The sequence below is a fragment of the Cnephaeus nilssonii genome (genome assembly GCF_951640355.1).
Source record: "Cnephaeus nilssonii genome assembly, chromosome: 11".
Taxonomy (NCBI): domain Eukaryota; kingdom Metazoa; phylum Chordata; class Mammalia; order Chiroptera; family Vespertilionidae; genus Cnephaeus; species Cnephaeus nilssonii.
Genome location: NC_137082.1, coordinates 39,081,365 through 39,096,142, shown reverse-complemented (window position 1 = coordinate 39,096,142; position 14,778 = coordinate 39,081,365). Strand labels below are relative to the sequence as shown.

General features: G+C 39.3%; 1 protein-coding gene across 1 annotated transcript; it reads right to left on the bottom strand.

Annotated features, from left to right (window-relative positions):
* Positions 1-689: 689 nt before the first annotated feature.
* On the bottom strand, positions 690-7,920 carry DYNAP (dynactin associated protein; the record flags this gene model as incomplete). The annotated part of the gene is made up of 3 exons (XM_079784729.1): positions 690-1,046; positions 4,403-4,567; positions 7,864-7,920. The coding sequence occupies 3 exons, from the start codon at positions 7,918-7,920 to the stop codon at positions 690-692; spliced, it is 579 nt and encodes a 192-aa protein (XP_079640855.1).
* Between the last annotated feature and the right edge of the window lie 6,858 nt (positions 7,921-14,778).

The window sequence follows — 14,778 nt, the reverse complement described above, 5'->3', positions numbered from 1 at the left end:
GTCTAAATTCTTCTGAATAATGTAGCTACCATGATGTCTTCAAGTGGTATCATAGTAGCTACTGGAGGTAGCTACTGGAGGTAGCAGTAAATATCTACTCAGCTATTGCAGAAGCAGTAGCTACGGTTTGAGGGAAGAGCTAGTGGGAGAAGATAGTTGTAGGTTAATCTGTAGAGATAACTAAAGGTTAACTTGCCACAGAAGAGAACATTTTGATGCCTGATGGTAGTTCTATTAGGTAAAGTGATCATATGGCATTTGTAGTTGTAGGTTACAGGTTGATGAAGGAGACTGATGAGTACTGTTTTTGTAGGCTAAGTAGAAATTATAGTCGTAGGTTGAATGGACATGGTAGTGGTTGTAGATTCAACTAAAGTAAATATAGTTGTACATTAAAAGAGATGGTGGAAGTGGTGATGGTTTTGGTTGTCCGCTAAGATAAAGTTTTATCAAAATTTTATGTTACAGCCCTAGCTGGTTTAGCTCAGTGGATAGAATGTTGGCCTGAAGACTGAAGGGTCCCAGGTTTGATTCCAGTCAAGGGCACATGCCTGGGTTGCGGGTTCAAACCCCAGAAGGGAGCATGCAGGAGACAGCTGATCAATGATTCCCTCTCATCATTGATGTTTCTATCTCTCCCTCTCCCTTCCTCTCTGAAATCAATAAAAATATATTTTTTTAAAAAAATTTTATGTTACAATTGCAACTGTTGTAGATTCCATTGAAGTGGAGGCTTCTGTGGTTTTAGTTGAAGTAGGAGTGATGGCTGTTGTGGTAGTAAGTTCAGTTGAACGTGTGGAGGTTGTGGGTGCAGTTGAAGTGGTGGTCACTGTAGGTTGAGGACCAGCAGAGGTTTTTCCATGAATAGGAGTTACAGGCTCCCCATTGTTTGGGGATAGCTTGATAACAATGGAAGAGTTGTCATTTCCTCTGTTATTCACCAGGCAGATTATGAGTACTCCAATTGCAGTTGTTATCACACAGGCTAAGAAACAAGCCAAAAAGATGTTCCACAGAGTCCAATTACAGCAGCAATTTCCTTTCACCTAAGAGTGTCAATGAAAATATTAGTAATAAAAAACAAAAACTCTTTTGATTTATCATCCCTTTTGTATTGGGTATAATTCAGTGCATTAACATCATTTGAATCCTTATAGTCTCTGAAGATATTTAGGCTTAAAGTCCAAGTTTTATCCAGGTGGAATTAATTGCATGCATTCTCTAACTTTGGAAGAAATCAAAATCTGCTAATATCTCATCTTCTCTTATTCTATTTTCCAATGATGGGTAGGGGGTTCTTCAACTTTTCATGTAAGCAGAATGGCATTTTAAGAAATTCTCTGTCATACAACTGATCCTCCACTGGACATTGTCATTACCCCGACTGCTCCACTTCCAACATCACTTCCTCAAGAATCCAGTGTTCTAACTACCATCTCCTCTCCTTCCATCTTGTTTGTTCAATTATTCATATAATAACCTTTCTTTACTTTTATTAAAATCTTCAGCCCATGATGGGTAGGGAGAGATCAACCAAAGAATTTGTATGCATATATGCATAACCCATGGACATAGACAATAGGGTGATGGATGCCTGGGGTGAGGGGTGAGGGGCGAGGAGCGAGGGGCGAGGGTGGGCTATAGGAGGTCAATGGGAGACAAAAGGGAACATATGTAATACCTTCAACGATAAAGATTGTGTGGTGTGTGTTTTTTTATTTCAGCCCAGCAGCCCTTGCTTCACGCATATCCCTCCTTATCCACCTTTTGTCCTATGTCCCATTATTTCAATAACACTTACTAATTCCCAAAAATCTCCCACAGCTTCTTCTTTTCATTTTTTTAATTTCAGCCTAGAACTCAGAGATCATAATAATCTGGCCACTCAGTGTATATATATTAGAGGCCCGGTGCATGAATTCATGCATGGGTGGGATCCGGCCAGTCTGGCCAGGGCGAGGGGACATGGGCGATTGAAGGGGACAATTTGCATATTAGCCTTGTATTATATAGAATATACACTGAGTGGCCAGATAATTATGCGTTCAGAGATCATAATAATCTGGCCACTTGGTGTAGTTCTCTGATTATATTTCTCAATCTTCTTTCTCCTCAAACTTGTAATCTTCATCCACCAACCTTCACACACACATTGAGAGGGTTAACTTGAAATGCAGGCAGACAGGGCAGGGGTCCAGTGGGAAACAAAGGCAGGTGGAACACAGGCAGGGGCAGACATGACAGTTTGAGCAGCCTAATCACAGAAACCAACCCAGCGGAAATAATAAAATGTTTCTGGACTCAAAGAGGGAGGCATGGGAAACCAAGGGAGGGCCTGCAACAATCAAGTGAACTGGCACACAGAAACAGAGAGAGTTCAGGTCCATTGCTGGGCAAGAACAATTAAGGAATTAACACAGATAGACATAGAGCAGGCTTGTAGCAAATATATACTCCTGGACTACAAGGCTTGAGGGGGGCAGCCCATTATTGCTCCCCACCCCCGTGAGGGGAGTCTGAATCTGCTGGTAATAAATTTTCCACACTTTTGCTTAAATCTTCTGGTCCGTGGAGCTCGTTCTTTGGTGTCACAAGACACGACCCCGGGGAAACACCTCGGCTCACCATTCTGGTTATCAACATTGTCCCTTCTCATTCCCATCAAATGACTTCACATCCTTCCTACTTCATTAGGAAACTTGAAACCATCAAACAAAAACTTTTTTTAAATTGATTAATTTTAGAAAGAGGAAGGGAGAAAGAGAGAGAAACATCGATTTGTTGTTATACATATTTATGAATTTATTGGTTGCTCCTTGTCATGTGCACTGACAGGAGATCAAACCCACAACCTTCAAATGTTGGGACAATGCTCTAACCAACTGAACTACCCAGCCAGGGCCTCAAACTGAAAGTCTTTCAAACCCCCTCTAGGTCCCAAACCTGCAAACCCAAACATGCCTGGGCTCCACCTCTCTTTCTCCCCTGATTTACACAAGAGGAGGAAGCCCTCCTTCTGCCTGAAATGGATCTGCTAATCTGTCTTTCGGTCCCATCCCCTCTGCACTTTCTTTTCTTTTGATTTCCCCTTTCTATTGGACTGACTGCTTCACCACTTTCCTCTTTGTTGGATTCTTCTTTTTAACATTTAAACACACTCAAATCTCTCTCCATCTTAAACAAACAAAAAATGCATGGTTTGGTTCCAAATCCTATCTGGCTACTTCTCTTTCTCTGGAAAATGAAATGTCCTGACAGTTGTCTAAATGCCATGTCTCCGTCTGCACACTCTTCAATCCAAGTCAGTCTGGCTTCGGCTTCTGTCATGCCACGAAATACCTCCTAATAAAGTCATCAGGGACATCCATTCATTAAAATAGAAGTCACCTATTTTAGCTCTTCTCCTATTTAAGCCCTCAGTAGCATTTGCCACTGGAGGCCATTCCTCTTTCTCTCTATTGAATAATCTCTTTCCTTTGCTTCTGTAATATTCCATTCTCATTGATTTCCTCCGAAACCCCTAGAATCTTCTCGGTTTCTTTTGAAGGCTCTCAGGGGCTTTATTGTTGACATTCTCAGGCCCTTGTCTCTTTTCACTCTAAACCTAGGATCAACAAACAAGACTCAGACTCTTTCCACTGCCCATCTACAGATTAAGCAACAGAGGGCAGGAATTCTAGAGTCAGGGGAACCCAGCCAAACTTCCAAGCAGAATAAGCAATTTATAGTCGAGGTCAAGTTTCTAAGGTAGGGCTGAAGATTGAGAGAAACTGGTATAGTCCTGAGGTGAAGTTAATTCAGCCAACCAAGAGGGTCACATACCCAGGAGAGCTGAGTCCAGTCTCCAAAGCTAGTGGAAAAAATCTGCAGAACAGAGCCAGGTTTCTATAGCAAGGTCATACGTGCCAGAGGTCAGAAACAAGAGACAAAAAGAAAGTGCCACCAACATTGTTCAGAAGCTGGAACAATGTAAGAAAAGTGAGCGCTCACCGTTAGAGTAGGACCCTTGAGGCTTTAACCGTGACCCACTCTCTCCCATCGGAGTCTAATTAGTGAATGAAGCTGCACACCGCCAACATATGTGCTCCTCTGCCCCTCCTCAACCCCGCATTTGTACTTCATAGTTATTCTTTTGAATTTCACAAATGTTATCTATATATGTGAATACTTCAGTCCCCAACTAGGACATTGGCCCTTCGAAAACGGAGACTACAAAGTATTTTCCTTCTTATGATCTGCCTCACAATGACTTATAATTTTAACAGCTAATATAGCAAAGGCTTATCATGAATGTGGGTGAATTAAATGATTGAATACATTTCCTGGGAAAGAATAGAATTAATAGATCCCCGTATAGAGCACATCCCAACCTGGGTAAAAGCTGCAACACATACAACATTACCTGTGTATGGGCTGATTCTGTGTGTGGGTATCCTGAATGTCCAAGGACTCCTGGGCCCACGCAGACCCCCGTTGAATTGGAAGAGATATCACAGGTTATGTCACTTGAAAGTGGACGCCAGCATGCGGAGCTGTGAACCTCTTGGTCATTTGGACACGTGATTGACTGTGGAGATAAAGCATAAGTGAATAGGAAGATATGGTGATTCATTTATCAAATTAAACCATTAAAAATAAACAATGGTGTGATTTTTAAGAGGAATAAAGACAAGACTTCTGAAATGAATAAACATTTTCTTATTATTCTATGAAAATAAAAAAAATCTAGACAGATTATTAAACATCACATTTTAACCAATTTTTGTAAGTGGCTGATGTTCCAGATCAGAAATGTGTATCATCTCCTCTTCTCCGTCATATTACAAGCATGTATTAAATACCCTCATGTTGCAAGTTACTGTAGGTGGAGCATATATGAGGAAGCTTCTCTTCATACAAGGAATAGAATGTTAGAACTAAAAAAAAAAAAAAGAACTGTTTGAAGCTTATCAGGTAAAACATGTTAATGGTCATTTTTGGTAATGAGATTTTGAAGCAAAGCGAGTTGAATTTATTATTGTTATTATTATTATCATTATTATCCCATAATAAACATAATAGCAAGCACTGGGGCCCATACCTCCCAGTGTTAAGGTCAGAGTACTTTTCATTCCACTATACTACATATAGTATATTGTTTTACTAAAGTATGATAATAGATTAATATAATGTATTCTAGTGGGAAAAAAACTGCAGAACAGAGCCAGGTTTCTATGTCAAGGTCATACTACACAATACTAATAAAAAAAGTATCATACAAAGAGACTTTGCATGATCCATGCCATGCTCTACACAATGGAACTCGCAAGCCCAGGACAGGGACATAGAAGACAAACCATTTGTCCAGTTTGTGATATGGCTTTGCTGGCTTCCCCATGGGCATGCAGCAGGGTAAAAGGGTCTCTATTATGGGAATTTATATGCTCGAATAACAGGGAGACAAAACAGCTTTGGGCATCATTAACAAATAATACGATAAATGCAAAATGTTGTTGAGGAAAAGGTGTGATACAGGCTGAACATGGGTGAGTTCAGTGGGAAATATGTGGGGGAAGAGGTGTGCTAAAAGAAGCAGAAGAACAAGGTAAAGTGAAAATGAGAGAGGAATAGGTTCAGGAATTTATGGGCTTTGATCAAAAGTTTTGTTACATCTCAAAAATACTGTGGAATCGTCCAGGGCTCTTCAACTCATGGAATTATAACACTTTCTGGCTGTGAGTCAAAGGCATCTTTACCTCTCTCCTGGCTGGTCTGCAAAGGGAGGACACTAAAATACCCACTCATGGATTTGCTGTGAGGATTTATGAGTAAATAACTGCCAAAGGGTTAGAGCAGTCAGACATAGAATATGCACTCAATAAGTGTTAGCTATTGCTGTCTTTAGTATTAGTATTCATGTTTTCATTCCTACTGTTACGACTACTAGTTGTCTTTGATCATGTTGGTTTAATAACACATTACTAGATAGCTATAAAATGGCTAGTCCAACCTCCAGTAAGTTTCATAAAATTGTCAAACTGGATTGTATGTGGCCATTTGTCTATTAGGAACTGTCATGAACAACGCAAAAAATAAATCATTGTTATTTAATATAGATAAAATGAAGTGCTCTCGGCAGTAAAGTGTTTGCTAGGTTAGATTTTTCTAAATGCTATATCAAGGAAATAAAAAAAAAACAGCTCTATGCTTTATTGAGTAAGATTTGACCAAACCCATGTTATTCACTAGGTAAGTTTGAGCAAAGTTGGACTTACTTTTAATAACAACCTTGCCTATTGTCCTAAGTGCTGATTCTGTTGCTTTAGTTATTACCCAATTTGCCAAAGGCTGATGATATTTTAGCACACTTTCTAAACAAAGTAAAACTCACTCACCAGGCCCGTTTTCCAGAATGTTCTGGCCCTGTTGGAATCCCATCCCTTTCAGAGAAGGAAGATGGTAAGTGATGTCTACGCTAAGGGTGCGGAACCTATGATCTAGGCTCGGCTTCTGAGTAATATTTTTACTGTGTTAGGTTTCTCTGAGTCTTAGTACAGACAGAGTTTCTATACAAAATTGGAATAGTTGGAGAACTGGGAATAATATTTAATCCAATATTCAGCCTTCGTTAATAATGGCCAGAGGCAACTGAAGTGCATTAGCTATAGTTACCAAAGAAAGTTCTATAGGTTTTTCCAGTAACTTTGTAAGGATTAACTTATGATCTCCTACATCCCAACAGAAAAACAAAACACCAAAATTTATTTTCTTTTTGATTTATAATCTTCAAATAATCCTTAAAGTTCATTATTAAATTTAGTCTTCAGAGAAAACTATATTTATAGCTATGCTCTAAATGTCCATAGTAAAGTGAAATAGTCAGCTGTCCAGATACATGCTATAAAAACAACTTAAGAAAATATCTGTAAAGATCTTCAAGTCTGTTGCTATCTAGAGAAACTATAAAAAAATGATGAATATTTGGCTAAAGGGATTTTTTTTTTTCCATTTGCAAGTTCCAGCATCCTGAAGACCCAATCTTAGTATCTCAAACTCAGAAGAGACAACGAGAACATTCTTGAGGTGGGGCCTTTGTTCCATGACTCAAGAAGACAAACCCCTTCTCTTCTGGTGAACCAGGAGTCACCTATGGGAATCCTTTTAGTCCATTAACACTGAGCAACAGCACTTTCTTCTTTGGCTTATATTGCAGGCGATTAATACAAGCTGAGAGCCACAGCTCCAAATTGCAAAGGCAAAATATTTTATTTATGCTTCAGGCAGTGAATTTTAACTTTCCATTTTAATTTTTAGCAAATTTCCATCAAAGATTATTGGTTCAGACATAACCAGATACATAAAGAGCACTTAGTATAGTGAGGGCTCGATTCCAGGTGGAAGACATTTTAAAACAGACAAAAGATTATACTTTTGTACAAAGTAGAAATGTTTAAAGGATTTCTTCCTTAAGACTAAAGACAATATCCAGTATTAATAGCAGGATTTCCAACACACCTACAAATCTGAGTTCTGACAGATTTATAAATTATACATAAAATACAATCTCAAAACGAAACCAAAGTTGTTGAATGAAGAGAATAAATATAGAAAGTTAAATAGATTTATTCACATATCATGTGGTCATAGAAATATTTCTAATGCTTTATATCAGTAACTATATAAAATAATTTCTAAAGTATAATATAGTAGGATATAGCATGAAAAGTTGAGGCAAATATATAATACATGGTTACTCTTCCTTTCAGAGAAGAATGCAAAATTATGACATTGACTGCATAGTAGTAAAGAGATTAGATTGCTCTTAAATGCTGAAAACAAGACTGTCACATAAGCAAAATTTTAAAATAGAGTAACAATACTCACCGGTTGGTTTTCAGACTGTTCAACATTTACTACATATTTTCCATGTTTCCTGTCCATTTTTGAGTTTGCAATACTACAAGCTTAACTACAAGAATATTTTCAACACATGCATTGCCCTTTATAGCCCTGAGAAATAATTAAAATGCTTGATGAAAAATCAACTCTGATGCATCAGTGCAGGTGTGGATTAAAAAAATAACAAATAATTACCCACTAAAACAGGATCCACCTTAGAGAAGGAAATGAATTAATTACAGAAAGACACAAGAAAACCCATACTTCCTCTGAGCGGTCCCGTGACTACCACCCTCAACAGAAAGGAACTCTGAAAATCTTATATAAGTTTTCTTTTCAATCCTTCGGCAAGGCTGGGTGGGGCTAGCACCTAGCATTAGACTTGCCCACAAGGACAGAGACTGCTGGAAGTCAGGCTCCAAATAAGAGCACGGACCTGGCGGCTCCCAGGGTGGAGACGGTTTCGTCATCCTTGCTGACCCTGCACCTTCTGTCCAGGCATCAGGCAAATGGTTGGCCAGCGCCTCTGAGAGGGTCACAGAGCGTGGGGCAACAGTGAATCGTGCGGCCCATATCTCTCTCTCCTTGAGAAAAGCACAGCCCTGGATCTGGAAGCTCAGGTTCACTGAAAGGACCACAGTCCACAGGGGTGGGCGCAAAAAGAGCAAGGGCTCCAGGCTTCATTCAGAACTTGCAGAAAATAGACTGGCTACTTGAATGGGAACTCAGAATGGAAATTTGAGAAAACCTCAGGCCTACAACATGGGGCAAAGAGAGAAATCGGGGCTTATGCGGTCCAGAACCATAACTAGGTCATCAGAAATGGGGCCTTATAGGGAACTGGGGTCAATCCTAAATATGGGATTAGAATAAGACCCAAGTGCTCAGCGTGGGACATCGTAGCCCTGCTAGGGCTACAGTGGACAGTGCAGGAGCCAGAAGTCCCAGAGTCCAAAGGTGGGACTTGGGTTATTTCATCAACTTCATATTGGGTGGAAGGTGGGGTGTGAAAGACAAGAGCTACTAGGGCTGAAGCAACTCATAGAACTTCTATCTGAGTCAGGTTTGGATCTGGACAATGATGGCAATGGAGGGAGGACTGAGGGAGGCTGTAGAGAATTCGGCTTGAGGAACAGGTGGGGAGAGGGCAGCCAGGCAGGGCAGTGAGGCGAAGCTGAGAATTCCTGGTTACTCCGCTGGGAGTAATATTTGAAATATCAGGAAAACCAAGGCAGCGATCTTTGAGGAATGAAGCTGGTCATGGTTTGCAAGAGGCTAGTTCTGATCCAGAATGTAAAGGTCTTCACGCACCTGGATACATGGAGAGAAGGGAGGAGAAGTCTCAGAAGACAGCAGCTGAAACACACAGAGCAGCAGAAAGAGGCAAGGCATTGGGGGAAATTCTGAAGATCGATCCAGATGTAGTGGGAGGCTATATGAAAATAGAGAGATATTAGGTCAAATAGACAAAGGGGAAAGGCAAAGGTCAGATGTGAACTTTAAAATGTGCATTGAGACTGAACAGAATAGTAAGATGTTGTGTAAGGAAATAAATGAAAATTATATTTGGAATAACCAATTTTATAACCACTAGTGTCAGTAAAAAAAGAGAGAGAGAGAGAGAGAGAGAGAGACTTTATTACTATCCCTGAATTAATTCCAGTTATAATACTGTAATTCACATTGTTAGCTGCCTTTTATGTCCCCTACCTTGTACTGGATACTGAAATATGAATAATGGCCCATTATCTCCCCCGAGGAAGGCCATATATAAGTGGTCTCACAACTTTCACGTACGCCCCCTCCAATTCATTCTTCACAAGGTGGCTAGAATGCGCTTTGCAAAATGTCAGCTGCTCAGGGACCCTGAATGACTGCCCATTAGCCTTGGGGTAAAAGCCCAGATTCTTTCCAGGGCCAACAAGCCTGTGAGCTTGCTGGACTCTGCTCACCTCTGAATCCATGCTGCACTATTTCATACATCAGATACCATGCCCCAGCCACACTGTTTAAAGAGCATTTGAAGAAATATTTCAAACATATAAAAGGTATAAAGAATAATCTGGTAAATAGCCAAAATCCCATTATTAGCTAGCTTAAGAGATTCAGGGTTGCTTTTACTCAAAACACCTCTGAAGTCAATTATGTGGGTGTTTTCCATACCAACCAGTTCTCCAGCTTTGTCAGATATCAGTTGGTGTCCTACAATTCAATCCAATTCTGACACTATCTACCAGAAGTTAGCATCAGATCCCACCGGTTAAAGGGCTCAGTCTCACCAAACTGCCCCAAATTCAGATGCCAATCTCAAGTCCTGAACCATCTATATTTCTAACCAACTGACTATAAATCTGACATTCCCCTCCTCGGGTTTGATAATTTGCTAGAATGGCTCACACAACTCAGGAACGGCCTGAAGATTTATCAGTTTACTAGAGGCCCAATGCACAAAATTCATGCAAGGGGCTCAGCCCTTGCAGCCCCGCCTGCCTCGACCGGCCCTCACAGCCCCGGCTTCATCTAGAAGGTCATCCGGAAGGTTGTCCAGATGGTTGTTCTGCTGTTCGGTCTAATTAGCATATTAGCTCTTTATTATATAGGATGATAAAGGCTAGCTGATGCACAGAGATGGGAACAGCCAGATGAAAGGGATATGGGGAGAGGTCTAGAAATGTCACAAGTGCTGGAGGTTTGTCCCCTGGAGCAGGGTGTGCCACTCTCCCAGCACATGAGATATGGTCACCAACAGAGGTTATCTAAACCCCATTGGTTAGGGGTTTTATGGAGGTTTCATCACATAGGCATGATCGGTCATTAGCTCAATCTCCAACCCATCTCACCTCCCTGGAGTTTGGGGTGTGGGGATGATAGTTTCAGGCTTCTGATCAAGGTTTGGTCTTTCTGATGACCAGCCTCCAACCTGAAGTTAGGTATGAACCTGCCAAGAGTCTCCTTATTAAAGCAAAAGACACTCCTGTCAAAACTGTCACTCAGGGAACTACTAGGGATTTAGGAGCTCTATGTCAGGGACTGGAGACAAAGACCAAATATCTTTCTATGATATCACAGAGATAAAGTATTTTTACATGCAATAGAGCCACCTCTATCCTTATTCCTAATCATATTCTCCTCCCTCTCCTTTGATGTTTATATTTCCCATGTAATTTTAATGCATTCCAAAAATATACAAAATTGTGTGCATGTTTTAAAATTTATATAAAAACTATAATACATAATATAGGTCTTTTTGAGGGCCCATATTACATTTCAACTACACTCACAGCTCTAACTCTATTTTATTCATTTCCACTGTTTTATAAATTCCATTGATTGAATACATCGCAATTATTAATCTATTCTGTTGATAGGAGTTGAATTTGGTACCATTTTTTACTATTATAAACAATGACGTTCTGAATGTTCTAGTACAGAGGTGGAGAACTTTCCTCTGCCAAGGGCCATTTGGATATTTATAACATCATTCAAGGGCCATACAAAATTATCAACTTAAAAATTAGCCTGCTATATTTGGTCAAACTCACCCCTAATGCCTTGGCAGGGCCAGACCAAATGATTTCACGGGCCTTATACAGCCCGCAGACTGAATGTTCCCCATCCCTGTTCTAGTATATACCTTCTTGGGAACATTTATTAAAATGTTTCTAGATGTTTACTCTTATTTTCTTTTAGATATAAATGTGGAGAGATTCAGAACTAATCGGCTGTTTTCATGCTACAGGAATTAGAAAGCTTCTTTTTTGTCACACATATTTTGAATTGTGATCACATTATGCATATGCACACATACAGTATCTTTTTCTCATTTAACATTTTAGCAGATGCATTTGCCCCACTAATTTAAAATCCTCTTTAAAAAACACATTTAATGTCAATGTCAGGTGTGAAATTAGGTCAGGTGTGAATTACTTGAGCTACCTGTTAAGTTGTTGTGTGTCCTCAATTATGAGTAATACTGGAAGGTGTTATTATCTATATCTCAAGCTATTTTCCAGGGACCAATGCCCAGAAAGTGGGATTACAAAGCTGAATAATGTTGACAGAAGGACATGAAATACATGTGTGAATATATTCTGAGGGCGATGGTCCAGAGAGAGAGGGTCACAAATGTAATGATTCAGGTATACCCACTCAAGGTTCTGGATTCAACATGCTTGCTTGAGAGACTTGGAAGCACTAACAGTTTGCTCATTTTGTTGCATAAAACAAGAACAGTGGGGGATTATGTTTAATGAAGCTGAAATGACACAACTTCATGGAAGCAGGGAACAGAGTGCAGAATCTCAGAGGAAAGGGCGGGGGGAGGGTGAGTGGGTGGGAGGTAATCAACCAAACACCCAAAGACGTTGTAGGCATATATGCATATCCCATGGACACAGACAATAAGGTGCTGAAGGCCTGGGATTTGGAGGGTTGGGGGTGGGCTGGAGGGGATCAATGGGGGAGGGAGGGGAGAAGGAGGACATATGTGATACTTTCAACAATAAAGAACTTTTTAAAAAAAGGAATAAATTAAAAATTCAAGGCTTAGGAATGGATATGTAGCACTGAATTTGTCATGTGTTTCTTACCAATCCCATTATAGGATTCAGAGGACAAGCCCTTCATCGTGTAGTGAAAAATAGGATCAGCGAGGGCAGCAGCACAGTCCCTGGAAAGCTCTAGGCCTAGACCTGTGGTCGGCAAACTGCGGCTCGCGAGCCACATGCAGCTCTTTGGCCCCTTGAGTGTGGCTCTTCCACAAAATACCACGGCCTGGGCGAGTCTATTTTGAAGAAGTGGCATTAGAAGAAGTTTAAGTTTAAAGAATTTGGCTCTCAAAAGAAATTTCAGTCGTTGTACTGTTGATATTTGGCTCTGTTGACTAATGAGTTTGCCGACCACTGGCCTAGACCACCCAAAGTCTAGTCTCCTTCCATCACCATTTATCCCTCCTTTACCTTCTTCTACCTGCTCCCACCCCCCTTCCCCTCTGGTAATCACCCTGTCCCCCTTCCCTTCTACCCTCTGACAGCTGTCACTCTGTTCTCTGTTTCTATGAATCTGTTTCTATTTTGTTTATTAGATTCCACATATCAGTGAAATCATTTTTATTACAATTATTTTTGTAAATTCTTTATTGTTTAAAGTATTATATATGAAATCATTTTCCCCCCATTGACCTCTCCCCGCTCAATCCCTCCCTCCCCCCAGCACATGCACTCACACACACACACACACACACACACACACACACACACCCCTTTACTGGCTGTGTCCATGGTTTATGCTTATATACATGCATACAAGTCCTTTGGTTGATCTCACACACACACACCTTCAGCCCCCCTCATTAGTCTTGCTTCAGGCTTATTTATCCTTTCAAAGAACCAGCTCTTATTCCCATGGATATTTTCTATTCTCTGTTTTGCTTATTTCCACTCTATTAATTCATTCCTTTTACTTACTTTGGGTTTTGTTTGCTCCTCTTTTTTTCTAGTTCCTTTATGTGTAAACTTAAATTGTTTATTTGGGATTTTTCCTGTTTCTTGTGGTAAGCCTGTATAGCTATGAACTTTCCTCTAATAACTGCTTTTGCTGCATTCCATAAATTTGTAAAGTTGTGTTTTCATTTGTCTCAAGGTAGTTTTTTTTATTTCCTATTTGATATCCTCTTTGATCCATTGGTTGTCTAGAAGCATGCTGTTTAATCTCCACATATTTGTATTATTTCCAGTTTTCTTCCTATAGTTTATTTCTAGTTTCATGCCATTGTGGTCAAATATGCTTGAAATAATTTCAATCTTCTTGAATGTACTGAGGCTTATTTTGTGGCCTAATATGTTTCTATCCTGGAAAATGTTTCATGTGCACTTGAAAAATTGTGTAATCTTCAGTTTTTGGATGAAATGCTCTATAAATGCCTATTAAGTCAAACTGACCTAATGTGGCATTTAAAGCCATTATTTCCTTATCAGTTTTCTGTCTGGATGGTCTATCCATTGAGTTAAGTAGTATTAAAATCCAACTATTGTATTACTATTGATTTTTGCCTTTATATACATTAATATTTGCTTTATATACTTGAGTGCTCCTATGTTGGGTGCATAGATATTTACAACTGTCATATCCTCTTCTTGGATTAATCCCTTTAAAACTATGTAATGTACTTCTTTGTCTCTTTCTACATTCTTTATTTTAAAGTCTATTTTGCCTATGAGTATTGGCTACCCCAACTTTTTTTTTGTTTCTATCTTTTTCTATTGCTCCACTTTCAGGCTATGTGTGTCTTTTATTCTAACATGAGTCTCTTGTAGGCAGCATACAGATGAGTCTTGTTTTTTATCCATTTTGTCACCCTTTGTCTTTTGATTGCAGCATTTAGTCAATTTACATTTAAAGTAATTATTGATAGGTGTTTAATGCTATTTTCTTTGTTGTTGTTTTTGGTTGCTTTATTCTTCTTTATTCCTTACTTCTCTCAATCTCTTAATTTTTTATTTTATTTAATATTTTGATTGGATTCCTTTCTCTTTATTTTTTATGTATTTTTGTATGTTTTGGTTTATGGTTACAATTTCTTATATATATATTCATCTCTGTTTATAATGGTCTATTTTTAGCTGGTAGGCATTTAAATTCAATTCATTCTTAGATCACATTTTGACATGTATTACATCTTTTTGCTTTGTGCATCACCTGATTATTTATTGTAGTTATAGCTAATTTTGTTATTTTTGTCTTTTAAACTTCATATTATATTTATAAGTGGTTGAGTCGATGTTTATTGTACATTTGCCTTTACCAGTAAGATTATTTTCTTTCCTGTATATTCTTATTTCTGGTTATGGCCTATTTTTTTCTGCATAAAGACCCTTTCACATTTCTTGCTTATCTGAGAAA